Source organism: Sceloporus occidentalis, unplaced genomic scaffold (genome assembly GCF_023333645.1).
Source record: "Sceloporus occidentalis isolate IW3139 unplaced genomic scaffold, rSceOcc1.0.p SCAF_15, whole genome shotgun sequence".
NCBI classification, from domain to species: domain Eukaryota; kingdom Metazoa; phylum Chordata; class Lepidosauria; order Squamata; family Phrynosomatidae; genus Sceloporus; species Sceloporus occidentalis.
In genome coordinates this window covers 1500541-1525540 of record NW_028316995.1, presented here as the reverse complement: position 1 = coordinate 1525540, position 25000 = coordinate 1500541, and the positions used below count along the sequence as shown (strand labels likewise).

At 36.9% G+C, this 25000-nt stretch overlaps 1 protein-coding gene across 1 annotated transcript; it reads right to left on the bottom strand.

The window, feature by feature from the left end:
- Window positions 1-1638: 1638 nt before the first annotated feature.
- LOC149303129 (extracellular tyrosine-protein kinase PKDCC-like) lies at window positions 1639-24897 on the bottom strand. Its single transcript, XM_089481606.1, has 7 exons — window positions 24256-24897; window positions 12865-12987; window positions 12419-12690; window positions 10177-10256; window positions 9616-9723; window positions 2611-2784; window positions 1639-1724 (listed from the first exon to the last, which is right to left on the bottom strand). The coding sequence occupies exons 1-7, from the start codon at window positions 24895-24897 to the stop codon at window positions 1639-1641; spliced, it is 1485 nt and encodes a 494-aa protein (XP_089337732.1).
- Window positions 24898-25000: the final 103 nt, after the last annotated feature.

Below are 25000 nucleotides of genomic sequence, written 5' to 3'. Positions count from 1 at the left end.
GTAAAGCAAAAGCGACAGATTTACTTCAATGACCCCTCTCTGCACATGCAGAGTCTCCGAAATCCAACGTACAAAAAATCCAGACAACAGAGACATTATAAAACAAATTTTACAAAACTTTATTTTTTTTTAGAAAAATAAAAATCTTAAAAACAGAAATACAAAAACATTTTTTCTGTACAAGCTACAAAAAAAAAAACATTATAGCAAATTACATTTGCTGCTTTCATTGAAAGCGTAAACTACAGATACTGCGTGTACCTTTTAAATATTATTATTATTAATATTATGCAGCACCAGTTCTGAATAATCAGTTATTAACCCCTTATTCATACCGTCTTACAAGGAAAAAAAAAAAAACACAACAAAAGTTTGCAAATAAGTAGGTAGCTTTCTAGAAAAAAAAGTAAGAACTTTGAAATTATTAAGGCAGAAATTCTCTAGATTTTTTTTCTAGCATGAAAATATAGCCTCCTTTCAAACCCAGATAAGAAGACTTCCTGCGAGTCTTAAATGGACAGCTGGTATACCTCAGGATACCAGGCAGCGGAGATCTAAAGGAAGAGACCCTGTTTCACAGATTTGTTGATAAGAAATACTGATCTTTAAGAGGTCATGAATTGTACAAATGAATTTTGAAAACTCATTTGTGCCCCATCACCAATCAGAGAAAACCATTGCATGAACTTATGGCTATAATGGCATTTTGTCTTTTTTTTTTTTTTTAGCTATATGTACTGATTGGGAAATCATTTCTGTAGAACACATCATATAAACATTTAATTAGTTGGGTTCATTTTTGTTTTTTTAAGATTTCCTTAATATGTTCTATGCAACTTGCTTGTAACCTGCGTTTTTAGAATTGATATTTACGGTAATAAAAAAAATAACCATAACAAAATTTTTTTTTTTACAGTAACACAGTAAGTATTCCACAAAAAAAGAAAAAAAACAGCAAATCGATCTGGAGAAGTGAAGGCCTCTGATGTCTTGAAATATGTGGCTCTCCATCTTACTTGATGAATTTTTGGTCCACTAACAAACATCTTTGGACTTGCGCTTGTCAAATAGAGTACTTAAAGCAGACTGTAGGTTTAGGCCTAAAACAAGTTAAGCTTCCAAAGGCCTAAGACAAGTTAAGCTTCCAAAGGCCTAAGACAAGTTAACCTTCCAAAGGCCTACACCAAATAAACAGGTGTGATCAAGAAAATAATTAAATAGTGTGCTGCGTAGGTTAGACTATTATACTGTATATAACAGAACAACTGATAGTTTGGTAATCCCTGTAAGAAATAAAACACTATAAAAGTGTGTCATTGGGCTGAAATTCCCATTCCAGTGGTATGTTAACCACATATTTTTTTTGGTTTTGTTTTGTTATATTGTTAATATCATCCTCAATGCTGAGGGAACTCAATATATGTTTCAATTACCATATATTCTTCTCCAACAGTGTGTCACTTTTACTTTTTTTGGCTTTTTTTTTTTTAATTATCACATTCTTGCTGATTTATTGCACGTCCATCCTGGCCGATTCTCTTAAAGCACAAATTTTAAATTAGAACGAGTATTAGTGCATCTTCCATCCCAAAAAAATTATTCAACAACGCAAATGGATCTTGCAAAATAATGTCTCTGTCATCCAGTCACCTTCACGTACGTTATCTTGTTGTGATCAAACACAACGTTTCTCGATCCGGCTTTGAAGAAAACAAGCTGCCGACCTGTAGTGAAAACAAAATATGTATATTTAAGGAAGGGGACTCAATAAATAGAACGCCGACAGTAACATATCCAAAGGCAAGACATATTTCCTTATTTAATAGTTGCGAAGGGTAGATATATGTGAATAAATTAAAAATTATTCAGCAAAAAATAATATAACCTGTAATCGATATTTTTAGTACATCATTTATGGTTTTAACTCAGAAGTGCCTGTTACCCTTTAATGATACTTCTTCTTTAAAAACTATTCTTTATGACCAAACTTTAGGCAGGCAATAATACTAATAAGGGCAGACCAAGCAATCCCCGTAGTTTCAGTTTCACAATCAATCTTTCCACACTCCCACGTTTATTTCAGCCTGTCTTTCACTATCGCGTTGTAGGATTTTCTTCCCGAGATACTTCTGCCTGATATAATGGCTGTTGAAATGGCCACCTTCTTCAAACACTGAATTCCATACAGCTTCCAGCTGGGTGACTTATGCAGAACCATAAAGGAATGCACACCATCTTTCCTACAGATGTTTTACGAGTTTTTCTTTCTTCCACAGCCGCTTTTATTTTAATGATGCCCAGATACATTATATCACCTATAACCTTTAAGTCTACATATATTAAAAAAAGACAATGTCACATAAATATATTTTGTGAATATATTCGCAAAATCAGATTGATCAGATTAATTGCAATAAATACAATTTCCCATCAAAATAATAATAATAAAAAATTGTTCCATTTAAGTAGAGTCACGTGTGTATAATCATGGGTATAATCACGTGTGTGTGTGTCATTATTTTCTTTGCAATCTATGTGCTTTTCAATCACTTGATTAATATGTATCCACAGCACTGATTCCGTGTGATTTGTTGCATTAGCATTTATTACCTGTCCATGTTGTCTGATTAGTCCAAACGAAGGCTTTACACTGCGAATGGCTATCACAAATCTCTATAGCTTCGTTCATATTAAACACAGACAGGAGGCATCCACTGTGATGATAGGATGGCCAGCACTTATAATCTTCTTCGTTGATAGCAGCTTCTGCTACTTCTTTGTATTCTGAAACAGAAAATCGGCACCGTTAGATATAGAAGCATAGGGAAATTCATTATTTAAACCTTTTAACATGTACAATTAGCAGAAACACAGAGTTTGACGGCAGATAAGAACCATCCAGCCCATCCAGTCTACCATTTCTGCTGACTCAAACCTTCATCAGTCCTTGGTCTTCGATTCAGAAGCCATATTCCTACCCTATGCATCCTTAAGTTCCCTCACTGTATTAGACTCTGCCACTTCCGTTGGGAGGCTGTGCCACTTATCTATCAACCTCTTGAGTTAAGTAAAACTGCCTTACATTACATCTGAGACTCCGACCCTCTAGTTTTAAATTACGGCCTCTTGTTCTAACACTTCTCCTCCATTCAAATAGACTTATCTTATGTACCAAGTTAAATCCCTCTGATGTATTTAAATGTTTCTATCACATCCCCTCTTTCTCTTCTTTCCTCCAAGCCATACACATTGAGATCCCCTTAGTCCTTCCTGGTCATTTTTATCCTGCAAACCATTTACCAATAATACAGGACATTGCTGCAAAATAAGCAGGATATTCTGCCTAATGTCAACAGAACTGGATACGTCCTTCCTTTTCAACAGGTCTTGAGAATTGGCTACTGACCAAAGCTCTGCATCGGAGATGTAAATTCCTCAGACACGCATAATAAATTAACATATGCTGCAAATTAGCCCGAGTGGTGACATTTGCACCAGATATCCTAATGCCAACTAATACAGCTCATGGCCAAATATTGCTTCAATGTGTTTGCACTACCACAGACATTACAACACATGATAAAGGAACCGGATGAATAAAAGGCACATGAGAATCATGCATTTATTGTCTATAAAACAATGGATTTTATTTAGATTTTCTAAAAAAAAAAAAAAAAAAAAAATTGGATTTTTTTTCCCTTTTTTACTAAGCTAATTTTTCTTTGGTTGCCTCATATGTTTGCTCGTTTAATGGCTCACGGGAAAGAATACAAGGAATATGTCACTTTATTTTCTCACGTTGCCTCTATGTATTGACTAATACATTACCAAGCTGGTTTGGCTGCCTTTCAGTCTCCCTTGGCTTTTAAAAGCCACCCTCTTGTTCTCGTTCTACATTTCTCCTAAGCTTCACTGAGCCTTCTTTATTACCGAAGCCATCAGTGAATTAATCACTTTTTTTAAATATTACAACTTGGTTCATTCATAAACATGCCATTTAGATGTAATAATCCTGCAGCTTCATATTTCTGATTGTGTGCTGTATGGGAGATGTAAGACACATGGCGATGACTCAATTAGTCGTGAATGGGCATTTCTTTAATAAAAGACATATTTCAAAAAAATACATTTGGGAAAGAATGTGAAGCAGTCACCATAGAAACCAATCGGATGCTCCTGCCGACTGGTTGAAATTTACACTATGTTTTCTCTTCATAAACACAACTCATACCTTCCAACCCTTGGAATGGCCAAAAAAACCTTGTGTTGAGGGCATGTAGTAAGAGATGAGACTAGACGTGACTACTATTTATATAAGCAAGGCAGCTGGCAGAATAATGCAGTATATTCACAGACATCATGGGAAAGAAAATGGGACAGAAAGATTTGGGTCCCAATGAGGGACTGTCCTTCGCCATATGAACAATTACCTAGGGCAGGGGCGTCCAACCTGCGGCCCTCCAGCTGCTGCAGGACTACATCTCCCACAATGCTCTTTCAGCTAAGGGGCTGGCTGAGAAGGATGGGAGACGCAGTCCTGCAGCAGCTGGAGGGCCGCAGGTTGGACGCCCCTGACCTAGGGCCTGCTCATATTTATGGTCCTCACAGACCTGTTTATTTCGATCTATAACTTGTTTAGGAAGATCAGAAAAATCATGAGCCGTCCATTTATTTTAGATAAAGAACTGCACCTCTACTACCTTCACTAGAGAAGACATAAGGCCACCCCACCCCCCTAAAAGCTGCGGGAGAGGGGCTTTAGAAATGGGGGCTTACATAGATACCTTGTCTAGAGCCCTCTTACTTCCTAATCTGAAGCTAGCTGTTCCTATGTGAAATCTATGAGGTCCTTCCACTCGCTACAGAGCGGATAACTCACAATTAAGTAGAAAAAAATAATAATCTCAGAAGCTACTGAAAAACTGTCTGGTTCCTCCTACCAGACCGTACAGCAATATACAATCTAAATATTGAAATATTTTCGCATGGTTCCGTGTTACAGTTTACTTTAAAAGCTAGTCTATTTTTGGCATAGTGATTTCCAGACGGTTTTCTTTTGGTTGCCTGTTTTTTGCTTGTTTTGTTTTACAAGTAAAGCTATGTCTTGAAGATTAGAATAATATTTACCTTCTAATTTTGCCCTCAAGGAAAGTTTTTGAGTGCTTCCAAATTCCGTGTAATTGTTTGATGCAAATTGAAAACAAAAGTCTGCTGTATATATATGTATATAGATCACAAGCAGATATTCATCTATTCAGCTGCATTTGCTGCAAGGTCTTACCCGTAGATTTTTTTATTTTTTTTTACTGTATTTAAAGTTTTTTTCTTATTATTATTTTATTGTGTTTCAATAGTTCAGAAATGTTATTAGCACCATTGTGCTCAAAACACAAAGTCCACATCATTCATATCTTCCCACTTGGCTGCTTTGTATCTGTCAATAAACAGCCAAGACAACTCGAGTTATGGGGAAAATAGCAAGTTTTGATATACTTGCAAAATAAGTTAAAACAATGTATTAAAAAACATAAAAGGCTTCTTAAAGAGCCATGTCTGATTTTTAAACAAGGACCAAGTTTAATAGGTCTGGCATTGGGACACTTTCCATGCTGCCCAAACCTGTTGAGAGTTTAGCGACTTTGTATAATGTTTCTTTAGCCAAACACAGAGACGTAGAAGGGGATTTTATATTAAAATACATTTTTTTTAAATGCCATGGCTTTTCCTTTAATAATGCTAAACTTTTTTTCACAATTTACATTATTGCACAATTTACCCAAGTATTTCTGATTTGTTGCATGTATATATGCGAGGGATTGTGGTCTCCACCAGTCAACCAGAGTTTAGGAGAAGAAATAAGCCCTCCTTGTATGTGACGGGGTGCACGGGGGGGCTTGACTTCTAGGAAACTGGTTTGGTAACCATTGACTGGATCTTTCGCGTAGAACAGGGGTATCCTGCGGGGTATCCAACAAACCCAGCCTGCTTGTAGCCTTTGAGGCCCAGAATGCCACCACTGGTCTAGATCACCTGGCTTATTATTATATCACAATTTACACCAAAATAGAAGCAGTTGCCTACCCAACATTCAAAGTGAATGCATTTCTTGGGTGAGATGTGGGGCATATCTGGAGAAGCAGGAGGGGGGTTGCCGGAGTCAGGAATCCTAAATGAAGTCAATGGAATTTGAAGTCTCTCAGCAGTAAATCACATCATCAAAAGGTCAAAGTTCTGGTCAATTTCCAGACTAATGATGTTTAAAACAAATAAATACTTGACTAATACAAGAAATCCAGCCATAAATTTGAACCTAACACACATCATCAACTGGGGCTCAACAAAAATATTTTTTGAACCTTTTTGAATATTATGTTACACACTTTTAAAGTTACAGTAATCTAAGAAAAGTTTGAAATCTATTTCAGCCATTAAATTATTACCATTCAATTACTCTACGTAAGAGAAACACAGAACTTAGACTTGTAAAAATAATTTCACTTTAAATGGAAAATTAACATTTATGAAATTCATATTAATATAAGTAACATTTTAATTGAGTGGTTTCAATCAGATCAGCAATTTATTAATTAGGGAAAGATACATTTTTGGAGAAGAATACTAGATAAGATCGCTATTCCCCTGGTATACACATGGGTGTTTAAATACTTGGAAATATCAGAGTTTAAGCAAGCCATTCGCACTTCGCTTGCAAAACAAGCCGGAAGGTAGGGGGTTAAAGGATCAAAGAACACTATCACGCTTTAAAAATAATAATAATATAATGTGGCAGAATCTGTTCATTTTTTTGCAGGTATATGCAAAGAAATACTAAACATTACATGAAACTAGATAACCATTAACCTGAAACTTATGCAAGCCACCCTGGAAAGTGACGGAACAAGATAAAACAGGCGTGGATCTGATATCGAGAGTACACCAACCTCCAGCTTCACTGCATCAATAAACCTATTCATCATTTTTAACAAGGGCAAAAGAACTTGGAACCATAAAAAACTGTAATCACGGTTCGTTCGTTCGTTCGTATGAAATACAAATGCGGTGGTCTGGTAAGAAACATTGTTGGACTAGTGATGGGACATTGTATTCTGGTCTATACACAAAATAAATCCATACAATAAAAAAAAGATATAGATATATATATATATATTAATTTACATAGCGCCAACAAATTCTGCATTGCTGTACAATCTTTATCAATATATTTAAGTAGTTGGAACCTGGTATGGACAGTCCCAATATCTGTTTTAAAGAGTTTCTTCCTGAGACCTTTAAACGTGTTATTTTCTTTAATGAGCATTTGTCTCTTGACCAAAGGAACCTTGTGACCAGATTTTCATTGTTTAAAATTGTTGGAATTGTCTTAAATATGATTTTAATCAGCCTTAATTACTGCTCGTTTCAGCCCCAACAAACCCGACTGTATTCTACTACTAACTTTAGCTACCAGTTGGACGCTTGCCCTATGCCCTTATCAAGTGATCAACAGCAAGTGTACTCAGGTTCAATGAACCCCACAGGAACCCCACAATAAAGCAATTTACTGCTCTTGATTTTGAGAACTGGAGAATTTCTTGTGTCACGTTGTGGGTGTTATCTAGAAAAAGAGCATTAGAATGTGTAAAGTAGAACTAAAAAAATCTATTACGATACGTGAAGACTTTCTAAATGAGTTGACCCTAAGGATTTCGAATATATGTGGCTTGCCACTGCTTGTAATTATTTGTTTACGGTATGCTACTGTTCAAAAGTTTGGGGTCACTTAGAAATGTCCTTTTTTCAAAGAAACGCAAATTTTATTCATTAAAATAACGGATCAGAAATACAGCGCAGACGGGGTTAATGTTGTAAATGACTATTGTAGCTGGAAACGGCTGATTTTTTATGGAATATCTTCATAGGCGTACAGAGGCCCTTTATCACTCCTGTGTTCCAATGGCACGCTGTATTCACTAGTCCAAGTTTAAAAGGCTAATTGATCGTTAGAAAACCCCTTTGCAATTATGTTACAGCTAGAAATGTCCTTGCTTTCCACGAACACAGTTAAGTGACCCCAAACTTTTGAGCGGAAGTGTAGGTCAATGTCACGGAAACAACATTTCTGGCTTATTCTGTAGGAAGCTAGATAAGATCACCCAGACCTTTCTAGATTCAGAGAGCGATAGAGCGCAGTATATTGGGATCTATTGAGGACACAGATACCCTGCAGCCTCCAACGTTAACCCCAAGGCCTGAAACACCAAATCACTACAAAATATACAAAAAGGAGGTTAATAGTAGCTGCAGGGGTCCCTGAATTTCTTGAAGCACTCTGGAAATCTAGCCATGCAAGTTAAATTTCAAAGATTCGGAAGTTGACGGCTTAGCTGCTGTGTAAAAACCTTAATTCTGCCTTAACGTCTTATTATGTGTCAGTTTAACTCCGTGTGCCTGGTTCGGGCTGGTATTTTGATAGCATGCCCTACGCTTAGAGATATGACCACTACGGTAATTAATTTACACGCGAAATGGCTTTCAGTTTGTGCAGTGTTGCTATAGTTACTGTGCACGGTAACCAATCGTACAGACGATCCTCGATATCACTTATGGGATATATTGTATGCATACTGAGGAAAATAATGTGCTTGTTTACTAAACACGTCGAAAAATCTGGTACTTTTATTTCTTTTAATCTGGCATTTATATAAAGGGTGATTACGTATAATGTTTACATTGGTTGCCAATAGGCATTTTTTTGGCGTTACGCAGGAATTGCTTTAAACGTTTTTTTGGGGTTTTTTTGGTTTTTTTTTTTTTACAGTGAGCCAGGGTTGCTTAAACAAGTTGGAAGAACATTATAATTTAAAGCACTATAAATGTTTTACAACTCAAACATTTTTAAAGCTTAAGACCCACATTTTTTTGTAACCCGATCACAGTTCACCTTGTTAAACCTTGTTTTATGAGCTTGAAGTGCAGTTTCACCGGACTTTCATGGTAATTGGTAATATCACTTTTCACACTTGATGTTCAAAGAAATCACTTTTTTTTTTTTTTTTTTTTTACAATGAAAACCAGTGGGTAACATGCAAAAAAAAAAATAAAAAAGGGGGGGGCACCTACTCTATACGTTCAGCTTCTAGCAGCCTTTTCTCTACAATATCATGCAATTTATTAAGCAACTGAAACACTGGACGAAGGAAAGAACAGATTTAGTGTTCCCCTAAAATAGCTATAGCATAACACGTAGTACAAAGCTTAAATTTGCCATTAAAATGCTGCACGATTACCTGTCCGTGAAATAGGAATAAAATATTTGAATTCTTTATTTTGCTATTTGGGGAAATCTGCTGATTGAATATTCCACTAAAAAGTTAAATATTAAATGATATTAGATGTATTTGTTAGATTATTATGAATACATATTAACATACAGCATTATGCAACATTAAATTGACTTATTATTCAGCTTTTTAGGTTGTTCTGTTAGGTATCAAAAAATATATTTTTTGACAAGATCATTAAGGGTTACATTTGTTTTTTGTGTTCAAAAACATAGTTGTGATACAATGACTCTTGGCAAAACCCAAAAATAAAATAGCTCAAAATGGAACTTACCAGCCTTTGGCGTATATGTAATATTTGAGAGATACAGTCCATTCCTGTACATGTATAGAACTTTTTCAAACTGAGATAATGTTTCGTCTATTCCCCAACGCAGTTCACCTGGATTGTAAAAATATATACTATTAAAAAAAAAAACAACTAATTTTTCTACAAATACATATGAAAAATTAAATATATATATATATTTTTATTTTTTTTAACATTTATCCATTACCTCACTCAAAATATAAATCTTTAAAAAAAATGAAAATGTCCTTAAACCAATAACAATCTGAGATTTTCATCCCTTGTTCAGTTATAACTAGAACCAACCAAATTCAATTACCTATCGGCCACTTTGCTGATTCTACAGAAGACGGTATCGAAGTTCCACTTTTAACGTCACAATTATTTGTTCCCTTTATTTTTTAAATCATATATGATGCCCTTGTAAATTTGGCATCGTATTCCGTTTTACTTCTGTCTTTCAACTCCAATGCAGCTTGAAGAAGCACTCATTTAAGTTATTTTATGTCATATTGCAAACTAGCGAAACGTTCAATATATTATTACCTGTTGCATTGACTATTGAGTCCAGTAGTGGTCTAAGAGACGAAGGTGCGCTATGTGGCAGGAGATAAGTGAAAAAAAATCTATGGGGGAAAAACAAAAAAAAAAGGTAATCAATATATATATTTATTTTTTAAAAAAAGCACTTTTTCCCCTTTGTAAGTACCTTGTAAATATAAGTAGACTATTTAATATAAAATTCTAATAGGCAATAACTCTTCTGCTATTCAGGAAATATAACCATACTTCTGAATCAAAAAAAATAACCGACACCATACTGAAGATCCGGCATACTTTAGATACAAGGCTCCCTTGTAATCACCTGTAAATACACCTTTAACACTGCAGCTTGCTGTGAAGCCTGTGGGTTGTGGCTATTTGTAGGGATGTCTGGCACTCTACTTAAAAAAAAAATGTATTACATTTTCTTTCAGCCATGGTGGGATTGTATGGGTGTGCCCCACAAGCATTTTAGGATCTTAAAATTGGAACATTTGGGAATAAGGACAGAAATAACTTGGAAACGCTTAACTTTGTTATATGTATATTTCAGGTGCCGAGTTTCCCCAGAAAAATACTTAAATTATTTGTTGTTAAGTTATTTAGTTGTTTGTTTTTGGACATGAAAATTCCAAAGATGGCCAGAATACTTTGATTTTCAAGAAATAATAATCTGGGGGTTTTTTTTTTGTTTTTTTTTTAAAGGTTTATTTGCTTGCCTTCTTCCATTGATTCTCAAAGTTATCCTTTAGCAGATAAAAATAGTTTTGTGCTGAGCTATTTTGCAAAATGGTGAGATCTTGTTGTGTGTTACCATAGAGAGGATCGTAGAGAAACCATAGAGATGGACTACGTTGACATAACTGGAGTCCATTAGTCACACCACTTATAAAGTTTGGTTTAAATGAGTCTGTCCTGGAATTACCACACGACAGTAAATGGTAGTAAATAGTTACATAAGTAATTACCACCAGATAACATATTAGCACCTTCAAAAGGCCCACCAAGTCACCCTACCTAGGGCATTAAGCAAGCCATCAGGGAAACCTGGTAAATGCCCGGTGTGCCAGTGGTGCTCATGCAACAGATCCCATTCTTTAGTGCGCAGTTGCAGATAGATACACACAGTTACATACATGTAAGAGCGTAGCATGCACAATTTTAATCCCTGGTTGGGCCCTGGTGTTATATGTATCCTATTGGGTCTGGACAGGAGATGAAAATTAACTGTGGTGCTTTAAGGCCAGAGGTGTAGGCGCCACTGCTTGCATGTACCCCCAACCACATGCACCCAACCAGCGGCTGCACGCTGAAAGACCAATGCCGCTCCAGTAAACTCGCCCAGTGTGCCAGATGGCCAGTCTGGACCTGACCCATACAATCATCTTTTCTTGTGCTTAGCCCCCGGGGGATAGCCGGACCTCCAGCTCTCCAAAATGTAGCAAGCAGCACAGAAGACCTTTTATACGCCATGTAAAAGGCTGTATAAATTGTTGGCTGCAAATGAGTAAATGATTATTTATGATGCTAGACTGCAGCAGTAATAAGACATTAGGTGGATACAAAATATAGTCACTTATTTATAAAGACTGGAAAAATATCAATTATTCCCTCTTTAAACTAGAGGCCCCAGCGTTAATAAGAGTTAATAATCTCAACACAAATATATATTTTTTCCACAAGAAAACAGGGTAGTTTTATTTTTGTCCTTTCTTGTTGCCCAGGTTTGATTTGCCATTACCAGCCGAGTTCCCTTATAATCTATTTACTAGCGGTTGGATTGAGCTGAATACAGAGCTAGCACAAGAAGTCCTTTTACCGACGCTTGTTTCCAGCACGGCCTTTTTACTTTGTTGAAATCATCAAACCCAGCTTAATGTGACCTGTCATAAATCATCACACGTTTACTGTCTGTTGAAAGCGATAGAGGATATTCTTAGCTACAACAGTTTAGTTGTGTGCTTTGGAGAAAAGCTGATTCAGGGCAACGAGAAAAGCTTCTGTTAGTTCAAAGGGGATTTTGAATAAAGAAAAAAAAAAAGAGACAGCTTAATAGAAAAGAAAAAAGGAAAGTTCATTAGATGTCATGTAAAGAGCACAAAAAACAAGTGCCATTTTACACTGGTTTTAAAGAGACAGTAAATAAAGGGACATTAAAAATATAATAAAAACGTTAGACCTGTACATTAATGGATTGATGGGGTTATAGCAACATTATTCTACGGATTAGGGCCCACTCCTTTACCTGTATGCATTATAAAGATTCCTCTTCTCGTTCATCTTCTGACACTTTCCATCTACAGAACACGGAAGCGTGAAATTTCTTGCTGGGAACTCCATGAAACAGTCAGAGTTGCTGGAACACGAAGTTTCTTCAATGCTTGCATCGTCTAAATCGGTAACTTTCAATTCCCCATCCACAATAACAAACTGTCGCGGTCGGAAATCCAGTAGCGTTACGGAGCCAAGGGGAGAATGGGCCAAGTAATGCAGAAGTCGGACTAAACTGAGACAAATCTGAAACGAAAATAAATCTAATGAGTACAAATAAACTCCTTATTGATTTACATTCCATTGGGTTACTGTATTCTGTAAAACATTGTTGTGTTGTGCTCAATAACATCCCTGCATGCACAGACATTAGAACCGAATGAGGAAAAATATTGAAATTTTAGCAATAGTTTAACTTACTCGAAATCTGTCCTCCCAAGAGGACTGTAAGAGCTGAATCATCTCCAGCGGCGAGCCTAGTTCAGTGATGGTAGTCAGGGTATCTTTGATGTCATTATTGTCTTGATAGCAGTAGCCATACAGCTGAAAATAAAATAACAGAGATCAAGACACTATTCACTATACTCAGGACAAAACGCAGATTAATATTTCCAAACATGCACCTGACCCTGCACTTACTGATTGGCTAATGGGCTTGTTGCCTTTTCGGATATGGATAAGGTTGTGTTATTGATAAAGAAATAAGGGGATAGACTGGGCACGTAGAGTTAATGCAATACATTTCACCATTAAAAGATGAGGACAGATATATCAGTCTATTAAAGTAGGCCTTGCATATCTTTAGCTTAATTCCACAGTGGCATATTAGCATAACATCGCAAATTCTTAGTTGTTGACAAGTGAATGGGACTATGCAGTTACAACACAATGCTTCGCGGACAGCCATAAATCTCTTTCCAGTTTTACTAGGATTTCAAACTGTGAAGAGAGCAATCATGTTGCGGGTTTTGAGCCAGTCCTTAATAAACAGAGGGCCAAGCTCATTAGAAGTAAATGAGTCCTCAATAAAGCATTCCTTATCTCAAGCCATAACCACCCCATAAGGCATGAAGCAGGAGATAATAGAAGGAAGGTTCTCAAGCGGCGGGTGTGAATACGGGCAGAAGAGAACATTTCCCCACAATGATGCTTCCATCCTGTGGCACTCCAACTGCCGAGGGACTATGAATCCGAGGGACTATGAATCCAAGGGACTATGAATCCGAGGGACTATGAATCCGGTCCAAAGGAAGGACAGAGCTGAATTTGAGATATAGTTCAACAAGAGCCGATGGAAGACTTTTACACAATGAAACAGTTGCCGCAGCCCATGCCTCTCTACCCATTTCTGTACCATCTGCCTTTCTTATCAACCGCTGCTCACGTCTCTTCTCTCCTTCACTCTGGAGGGCCTATGGACCACACATTATTCCTTCCCATAATAATATAATATCTGTGGTTATCTCCAAATATTACCATATTAAAACAAAAACTAGCCTGATAAAAGAATTTAGCATCTATGTGGGGGCAACAGTCCTAGCAATGTTTGCATCAGAGCACAGCATCTACAGTTCAATGTAGGATTTAATACGGCTACAGCATAGTGTCCAGGGCAACCTCAAAAAAGGACCAATACATACAGTCACAACATATAACTTGCATACAAGTAGAAACATATGTTTTTTCCCCATATTTAGATAACCGGCTTGTAGCAGTTCCCATCCAACCAAGAGCCGTCTTTCTGTGGACTACACAACGGTTTGTTCGTGAAGCCTGATTTCAACAAGCTGTGTGTAAACCTAGATTCCAATGGTTACCTTCCCTGTCAGTAACAGATAATAGAAAATTACTTATTTGCTTTGTTATTCCATGTAACAACTTTTTTCCCCGTAAGTCTACACGTTGGGTTACCGGCCATTCCGTGTCCCTTCAACATTCCATATAACCACACGTTAAAGTAACAGCTGCCCTTCTTCCAGACAATGAAAAGCAGAGGTCGGTCTCTATACAAGACTCCAGAACAAAAACACAAAATAAAAGACATTATTAAGCTGTCATCGTTGTGTAAGTATTTGCAAACTGCATGCTGCCTTATTGAGCTCAGATGGCCACTAATGGAGGGTCACAAAAGGATTTGCCAAGTTGAGACTGTCATATTTACATAGCTCGGTGATGGCTAGAATAGATGAAGTGGTGGTAACCGTGATGGTTTAGATTGGTAAAAATACAAAAAAGGTAAACTATGTTTAGTTTAAAAAAAAGAAGACATGTTTACATATTCATGTTTATACCACATCCTGTTCGCATCCACTTTCTAACAAATCAAATGAACAGTTTTAGATCCCCAACTTTGGGCAGCCATTATGGAAACCAATGTTCCTGTTCATAATGCTACATCTAGAACGTTCCTTGGTGCTTTTTAAGCTTATGACCCTTTCACTGCAACACAGAAAAAAAAAAGTAATTAACCACAAAACCTTTTATTCTTGACACATCCATGTAGAATAATATTCCATGCAACTCTTGGACCGTTGACCAGAAACACAACAGTATAGTTTATTTCATAACACAAAAAACTAAATACTGTCTGTGCTTCTCACCCTAATAAAGTTGGTAACACCTATTCACACTACAACTCCGTTACAAGCACCACATATCACCTAAAAACATCTCTACTTGATGTTGGGTTCAGCAAGAAGTTCCGAATAAATCCAATTACCAATATCAATTGACCCTTTGATTGACAAATCACCCACACATGAAATAAATATAGAGTTTGATATTTTATTTTTACAACATATTTTTAAGAGAGATATTTACCTAAAGTATGTCGCAAAGCAATATGTCATTAAGACATGAAAAAAAAGATGAGTATTTTAAACTGGGTAGCAAAAAACACCCTATTGGTCTTTCCATATAAAAAGACATATGTTTTAACGCATTTCAGAGCAAAGGCTAATTAAAAAACCACAAGGACAGATACTAAATACTGACCTCATCAGGGGCTAATCAGAAGCAAATTGCGTACCGAGGGATGAAACTACATCCAGAAATTTTAAAAAAAACATGCCAATAAGGTATAGCGGTCTCGTGAAAACTTCAATACCAAATCTACTATTGTGAGTCCTGAAATTTCACAGTTGAAATATAATTGAAGTAATAACTTTAACAAATACAAGAAAGTAGCAGATACCCAGCAGGGAGCCGTAATAATATTCTGAAATCTGGTATATCAAAATCTATAATACATATATTATAGGACAAGTAGATTTTTTCTGCATTTTTATAGAACACGTATAAGGTAAATAATTATATAAAATTACACATTTCTATAATCTAAACAACGAAGAAGCAAAGCTGATCTCTGATTGACAACATCTTAAAATTATTTATTTTAGTATTTTTTTTAAAAAAATGTATATATTTTTGCATTAATATAACAAACTTTTTAATGCCATCCATTGTTCAGGATTTCTAAACCACAAAGTAATTGAATATTTAAACAGATTATTTTGCCGGTAACATTTTCAGCAACTTATAGAAATGTATTCTTTTTTTTAATTATTATTATATATATTCATTGCATTTTTGAAAAATTGCCAAAAAAAAAAAAAAGAGCTATTATATATTCCTGAAAATCCCTAATCAACAAGCCAATATGTGAACGTGTAGACTTATTTACATTTTTCCAGTGTACATAAAAAAAAAAATTTAAAAAAAAAATAATTCTAAAGATACGAAAAACTATGACATTTTAAAAATCCAAGTGGTGGATCGTGCTTTTATCGCTATAGAGTGATTAATTATGTATGTTTAATTTTTGTGTTAAGTTCCTGAAGGTCATAACATCTTCTGATATAAAAAAATGTAAATTAACCCTAAGTGTCTTGAGTGTTAAATCAATATTGTAATTTGACAGAAAAACCTTAAAAAGCTGTTCTTTTATCAGAACTTGCAGGATTTATTAATACAGGTTAAATTATCTATCTATGCTTATCTGTTCGGGCATTCTCACTTATCTGTTACATTGTGACAGTTCAGCTGCGTCTATCCTGTGCTGGCTCGAAGTTACCGTCTACAGACATCACTCCTCCACGCGCTAATTCCTACTTATTAATAGCTAGGCCTGTTCCTCCCTCCCTATTTGTATCTCCTCCATTTGACGTAATCAAAAATGACTCTCTAGTCACTTTTATTTTAACGAGTCTTACATATCACTAAGGCCTACCACTGAGAAGAACGTTACGGTATTTATATAGCACCATCCTACTCTGTAGAGCCGTACAATGAGTAAACAGGACATAACAAGTAGTGCATCACATAACAATTTGGCCTTAGGGAAACAAATCTTGGGAATAAGCTCGCTCATGTATAAAATTCATGTTTAAGTTAGGATTATACTTCCAGGAAAGCTTTACATAGAGGTCATGTTATTGTGTACAACACCCACATCCCCTCTCTAAGCGTCCCAAGATAAAAAGTTCAAAAAAGAAAAAAAAAGCGAGTACTATTACACATTAAATTGTACAGTACTAGCCAGAAAAAAAAAATATATATTAAAAAAAAAAGTATAAAATGTAGTGTCACTTTAAGCACAGTACCCTCTACATAACCTCGAGACACAAAGGGTTAAACGCTTTCCCACATGCACCCGTGTTGTCTGCCCTTAAGGCACCTCGGTGGTTAAGAGCACTTAAAATATACAAATTGATGTTATTTCTCATTATACGATTTAAAGGAAGAATAAAAAGCAATCCCTTTAAAGACTGAAATTATAGAATTAGCAGCACTCAGAAGAAGAAGCATGAACCAAACGCCAAATATGATTACAGTAAATAAGGAACTGATCATATTAGACTGGCTCGGCTGATTGCATTACTTCATTTTCCTTAACCCCTTTATGACTTGAGAGACCAAAATGTTAAGAACTCGGCGTGGGGTTGGATCTAGTAAAAAAAAAAAAGAAAAGTCAGATACAAAGCTGTAATATGTAACGGATGTCGGCATGTTTTACTAACAAAATCAGTGCCGAGCAGAATGTGGTAACTTTCACTTTTATAAGCATGTCATAACATTTGATGGGCAATTACTGCAAAAGGCAAACACTCACTTTACAAGAGACTCCGAGAGAGAGAGAGAGAGAAAGCGAGAGAGAGAGAGCGAGAGAGAAAGCGAGAGAGAAAGCGAGAGAGAGAGCGAGAGAGAAAGCGAGAGAGAGAGCGAGAGAGAGAGAGAAAGCGAGAGAGCGAGAGAGAAAGTGAGAGAGAAAGTGAGAGAGAAAGCGAGAGAGAAAGCGAGAGAGAGAGAGAGCGAGAGAGAGAGAGAGCGAGAGAGAGAGAGCGAGAGAGAGAGAGCGCGAGACAAGGAAAAGGGACTAAAATCCAGAGACAGGTTGTGAAATGATTATATGGAATTAACCGTCTGCGCACCAGAGAGGTGACAGTAACGAATTATTTTCATCTTGTATTCGTATAGCACCAACGATTCACGCAGCGCTTCTTACAGTAAATATATTTAAAGGGTCTGACAAATCTAGAACTGACAGACTTAGACAAACTGATACATTGGGTAAAGACAGCCGGCTCGCCAGCTTACAGTGAAAAGGATTGCTTTGCAAATTTTAGAATTTAAATATTTTTCTAAATTCATTTTAGTTTATATGTTTTGGGGGGTTTTTCCTGCCGTCGGTGTCATTGTTTTAGAGATAATAAATTAATTTAAATTTTGACAAAATGTGCCAAATGTTCCATAACTAATCAATTTCCTTTCCTGAACTTTTCTTCCCTTTTTCCTTGCTCCAGAGTTTAAAAATCGTCAAAACCAATCCAGAGTCAGCTACTGGAAATAGAGATAATTCAATGGGGAGGAATAATCAAGAAGATCTTGAGAACAGAAAGTTAAGAGGGCCTCCCCCATCCTAGACAAATAAGGTTGGTTTCCAATACACATGCAATTCTGTACATGGTTTTATTTAGCGTCCAGATCCGCTTTAACGGAAATTTTATCCCCTTTTGACCCTTTACCCCATCACCCTATAACTGTCAGGCAGCAGGTCACAGAGGGATATCGTGGTTAATAATTAACCTACGAGAGACTAGATAAGTTAAGGCCTTGCACATTGATCATTCATTTAGCCTCCATGTTTTACTGTTACTGTATTTCAGAGAAAAATTATATTTACCAGGCTACACATTTTTAACTACGTCCTGATTACTGCTTAGCCTATCCCTGCAGTAGTGTTCTAAAATCAGAAATATTATATATATATATATATACATACATAAACATATACATACACACTTACAACATGTGCAATGCTTACACTGGGGGTCAATTTATAAAAATTTGACATGTGCAACTTGACCCATTTGTGTGTATACATATATATATTATATATGTGTATAATATACATTATATATATATATATATATTTACTATATTCTATATAGTAGCTAATTAAACAGTGCTCAGTTCACCTGTTCACACACAAGCAACTGACAGACATGAAATATCTTAGTAGTAAGAGAATACGGATGTGATTTATGTATATTGTCTTCTCATAGGAAACATCAAACACCAGACTGAGGATTCATTATCAGTTCATAAGAAACCCTGGTTTACGGAACCACGTTTAATAAATAAATAAAACAATGGAATACAATGGAAATGAAAAAGAATGTTAAGAACATTAACACAATCAACAATTACAAATCCCATCCTTAATTAACTTAACAAATGCAAATCGCCGTTAGGCCGCAGACAATAACTGATCGCGTAAGCCTCCCGCCGTGGGGTAATAATTGGCCCAGCTCCGAATAAACATCTCGACATTGAGAATGTCAATATTGTGTCAAACATCACCAGTCAGTTTTACATGTTTCTGAAAGGACATTTATTTGTGTCGACTCTCGGGAATTTTATAAATTAATAAAAAAAAATTTGGACTGTGCCAAAAAAATCAAATTCTCAGTCCAAAATAATTGGGTAAAAAAAAAAGCCAATATTGCTCCTTTCAGTAAATTGCAACAATATCCAATTAATGAAAAAGTGTTTTTTTTGGGGGGGGGGGGTTACGTTGCTATTGGACAGTTTACAGGGCCTAATTTTTCACCCCCCCAAAAAAAACTATTAACCCCTTAATGACAAAGCTCTCAAAATGCATAGTTTTCAATGGGTTTAGGGACCGCCCATTGTCCTTAAGGGGTTAATGTAATAATTGGACATTTCCTTGTCAGGATCCTCCGTATTTAACTTTAGTTATTTACGGCACACTTATAGTGCATTTGAAAAAGGATTCCCACACATCCAGCTCATTCATGGGTAACAGATTTATAGTACAGATCAACCGGAGTTCATACAAACAATGTTATAACTCCAGTAAATCCAAGGCAAATGTTCTGCATCAACTACTGCAACGTGAAAATAACCAGCAGACTACAGTATCGCCTGCCACAGCGCCGTTCAGTTTAACGCATAAGGGCATAGGATCTATATAATACAGAAGCAACTTGGTACAGACCAGTGCCTGGGTGCTACCCCCAGACAGAAACAGACCGAAAGAGAGAGCGCACCAGGGCTTTTACATAAAGAAAACCCGGCGCTTCAGTCCCACCTGGGGAATTTTATTACATTTAATCACAAAAATGCTCAGGTAGGACAGAAGCATTGAGTTTCTTTATGTAACCCCAGATTTAGGATTAAAAAGTGGTTTTGATGTAAAAGTCCTGGTGCGCTCTCTTCCTTCTAATAATATATATATATATATATATATATATACACACACACACACATTACCATTTAAAAGTTTGGGGTCACTTAGCAGTTTTCCAGGAAATTTGTGCTAAAAGGGTTTTCTAATGATCAGTTAGCCTTTTATACTTAAACCATTAGCGAACACAACGTGCCATCGGAACACAAGAGTGATGGGAGTGATAAAGGGCCACTGTACGCCTACGAAGATAGTCTGTTACAATTGTCAGTATTTTAATGGACAAAAATTGCTTCTTTTAAAAACAAGGACATTTCTAAGTGACCCCAAACTTTTGAACGGAAGTGGATGTATGTGTATGTATGTATGTATGTATGTATGTATACATACATCCATCACACAGCTCGTTTGTGGACACCTAATGTGTAAATTTAGGTATAGAACAGAGGGGTGCACGCTAATATCAAGAAGAGTACTAATACTCAAGATGGGGGTTACAAAGGTGGAAAGTCTTACATTCCGATTCTAAAGAGCTATTTCCCCCGATAGTAAACAAGGCTTATAAAAATCTCCCCAAAATAAATTAATCTCCACCAAAGGGTTAGACATTTTAAATGTAATATTCTTTTTTTTTTACTTAAAAACAAAATTTTAAATCACTATATTTTCACTTTAAAAACACAAGCACTAGGATACCTTCCCTTGATATATATTTTTAATATGCTTAATATAAAGAGGGCTGTTCTAGCACAAATACTTTGTAGGATTTTTTTTTTAATGAACCGTTAACTTTCAAGATGAGTTAAGAAGAAGAAAAAAGTGCAGCCCAGTCAGTGGAGCCCATCCGTTTTATTTGATACATAGCAACTGGAAGGCAATTAGCGGACTGCTAAGCCTGGCGTTACAATAAATCATTGACCCAAATCCCCCTTCTTCCCAAATGCCCCTCATTATTAAATCTGTTTTAATGAACAACCCTCCAAACCAAATACATTTCCATTTTAATGGATGTGCACCTGCCTATCACAATAGCTCTTTAGAAAGGAATGCATGAAACTCAAGCAATGCCGAGAAGTGGTGGCTAAAATGTATAAAGAACCAAACCTACTCCAAAGAGAGCCAAGGATAGAATTATAATCGACCGAGTAAGAGATTTGCTCCGTATGCCTCTGGATTTGGTGTCCGGTAGCGTTCTCGGAACTGCACGCCATTTACTTTTCTGAGCCCTGATTTCTTGAGCTGTATTTTTCCCCAATTATTGGACGTGGATCAGACTGCACGATGATACGTGGTAAGCAGACAGACTTTTCTTATATCTTAAGAGCAGACAGAGTAAGCACTGCTAGGCAGGCACTGAATGAAAACCCTACAATTGCTACACTTCATGATTAATGCCCAGACATCTTCAAGAGATTTCGCTGTTCTTGGAGAAAAACTCATCCAGCCAAACATCAGCAATCTACAAAAACTTAAATTCTATCACTTAATTACACAGCGAACAGGTAGGTCTCGGATATCGTCAAACTATGACCCCATTTTTGTCTGGTCACAGAATCATGTTATAGTTCTAACCGAGACAAACCAACACCATGGCGTATGAAGGACCCGGAGCCTACAATCAAGAGGGTTTGAAGATATGAGCTGCTTGAAACTTGTAGCTCATCAAGAATACAATCTCATGTCTCAAGTCTTGATACCCAACAAACCAAACTCATGGATTGACCTATCGAAGCCCAATCAGATAATACTTAAAAAGCAAGTGTTCCAATTTATATGGAAAGATACGCCATAGGCTGCAAGGCATATCCCCGTGACCACGTGCCGTAATTACTTCTCGGCTATAAATGTTACATTTTGTTTTGGGCATGAGAAGGTTAACTGGATTTGTTGGTGGAAATCGCAAGTTAGCACATCTATAGAAACCCTTTTATTGCAAACGTTAGCTTGATGGCTTTTTCTTGCAGGCGGCTTCCATCACCTACACACAGAGACAACTTGTGATTTGCAACTGCTAATTTATGACATAATTGCCCAGTCCAGGAACAATAATGTGTTTCTAATGAACCTCACCTCCTTCTATTGGCTGCACAGGGGGAGAGAGCTGCCTGAGGAGGAGGAAAACTCATTTTCTGTGCAAAGTCATGTTTTTCAGTCCTCGCTGTAGATGGTTATCATAAAAGTATATTTATCTGTCTGCGTTATGTTCGGATGATGGCGCGTTTCAACAACGACAACATATTAACAACCCTGCTCGGAGATCCAGGATAGTAGCAATACCTTCTGCTATTACTACTCCTGGCAGAGCTTACATTTTCTATATTACTGATATATAGAACTGGTGTGAATTTCCAGGATACAAATTAACAACAATTTATTACAAAAAATACTAAACAAGGCGCAGATCGTAAATTCTCCACCCATTTATATTGCACATTATTCTTTCGTAAATCGCAAAAATGGCATTTTACTTTCATTTCTTTAGTTTTTTTCATAAACAATAAGGCCAGATTTTTTTTGTTAATAAAATAAAAACCTCCTGCTTATATATTCAGCTTTTACTGAGATTCTAAAGAACTGGTTTATCCATATAGCGGCAGTCAGATCTCCTTTAAATTTAAATTTACACGTAACATTTAAATAATTAAAAACGATGTCCAGACATTCATTTAACCCAATAACATCCATATTCATATCACTGCATGCAACTTGGAATAAGTCATGTATAGAGCTATAATAAAGGGCTCAATCCACCTATAGCTAGCCGGGTAAGATTTAAAATTTTACTGTACCCCCGTATATCATAAGTCTATTGCAGTTAATGTATCCCCCATTTAGGGTATATAGGGAACCCTTGTATCTGTATACACACACACACATATATATATATTATACTCACACACACTTATATTATATTATAGCACTATAATTAATATAAAAATAGTGCATTTCGGAAATCTATATACTACCAACTATACGATTTTCATTCAAGACAAATGAGATAGAAATGATTTAAATCAGCCACAGATTACCGAGGAGTTTACCCCTCTTAGTATTACAGCCACATCTGTATTTACAAATAACTGGACCCGTATTAGTTCTTTGTAAACAGATTTGCACAGATGTTTCGATCACTTAACAACACGAGAACGCTGTATCATCGTGCCCCCTGTTTATTATGAAGAATGGGTTCTGATATAAATCTCATTGTCAGATAGCGTCGCCAATAGAGAATTGACAATGACAGCGCTTGTTTCTCGCCAAGGAAACTTGTTCCACACAATATTTTTATAATTATCAATCGTGCTAAAGATTCTACAGTGGATGTGTGTTGTCAGGACACACAGATACCCTTGTTCCTGTCTTGAAAGACTGGATTTGATTTACACTTCTGCAGCTTGAGACCAAAAAAGAAGGAATGGGTAGCAGGAATCAGCGCAGTGCATACTGTCCCTTTAAATATGGAATGCCCTTTGTAAGCAAATACAGTGTTAACCCTTTTAATGCCAGTGACTTTACACACTTGCCACTTATCCTTCCAGCACTGTATTTAATGAAATGAAAATTAACCATTTACCCTCCAATGCAAAAAAAAAAAGACCATAGCTAGGCCAGAAGAGAGATCAGCCTGATCCACCTCCACTGGGAGTTGTCACATATATACTGTATGTGTGTAATTATTAATTATGATTAATATCACAATGTTATTCAATGCTTACACTCCAAATTCCAACAGGATTCTGCTTTTTATGTCTGTTTTTTTAAAGTCCCCTTCAAGTGCATCTATGGGAACCCAACCACTGGGCTGAATGTGTTTCATATCTAAAGGTATAGCAAATGCATCTGGTCCAGGCAATCAAATATTTTACTGTAAAAAGTTTAAAATTCTCTTTATTATGGGTTCACATTGAGCCCCCCCCCCCCAGGCACCAGCAATATGAAGTGTGCCTCATTTAACTCTATGTTGTCAGCACATGTTATCAGAAAAAGTGCATTATATTAGGAAATATATAAATATGATGGATAGATATTATGCATCTATTTTGCAGTATTCCGTGTGTTTCACCTGTAAATCGGGACACGCCATAAACTCATGATGGGTTTACCTGTAAGATGTTGGGGTGCTGGAGTCTTTGCAGGAGGATCATTTCTTTAACGATCTTGAAGGAGGCCAGCCTGTAGCACTCTTCCAGAGTCACGTATTGTTTCACGCAATTCTGGATATCATGTCCCCCGAAATCCACCGATTTTAGAGCCACCGACAGCGTGTCATTCAGGACGGATTTATACACGGCTTTCGTGTACCCGGAGCCCAGATAGCGCACGTTGGTTCCATTGCTGATATCTCGGCATCCCAACAAAGGTGGCCGCAGAGACACGTCTATTTTCGAGCTGAGATGCGGCACCGGCACCGAGTCCTGCTCGGAGGTGGACCCCTTGGCTTTCTGCCGGTGGTCAGAGGACCTCTGGGCTAGGTCCATGAGCCTCCTCTCCAGCGGTCTCAGTAGCCTCCCTGTGGCTGACACTGGGGCTTGATGCTCTCGATAGCGGATCACCTCCTTGTACCTCTCCCGAAGCTGTTTGAGCAAGTCCAAGGAGCCCCCTTTCCCCTGCCAGGTTGCCCCCAGGGGCACAGGGGTCACCCCAGTCTGATGATCAAAGCCTGGAACACACAGTAAATTAAGCAAAGTTCCGAGGAAGAAGGACAGGCAGAAGGCAGCTGCAACAGCGATCTTCCTGCGTCTCATTCTAAGGCTGTCTCCAGGTCTCCAGCCTCCTGCAGTTCTTCTGTACAAATGATGGGATGGAGACTGCAGAGGTCTCCTTTTCACATTGTATTAGTGGATCGTC

Coding starts and splice junctions, on each gene's coding strand:
- LOC149303129 (XM_089481606.1), bottom strand. CDS start 24,897: ATGAGACGCAGGAAGATCGCTGTTGCAGCTGCCTTCTGCCTGTCCTTC. Junction 12,988..24,255: donor AGCACCCCAACATCTTACAG/GTAAACCCATCA, acceptor TTTTATTTTCAG/CTGTATGGCTACTGCTATCA. Junction 10,257..12,418: donor AATCTTTATAATGCATACAG/GTAAAGGAGTGG, acceptor TTTCCCCCATAG/ATTTTTTTTCACTTATCTCC.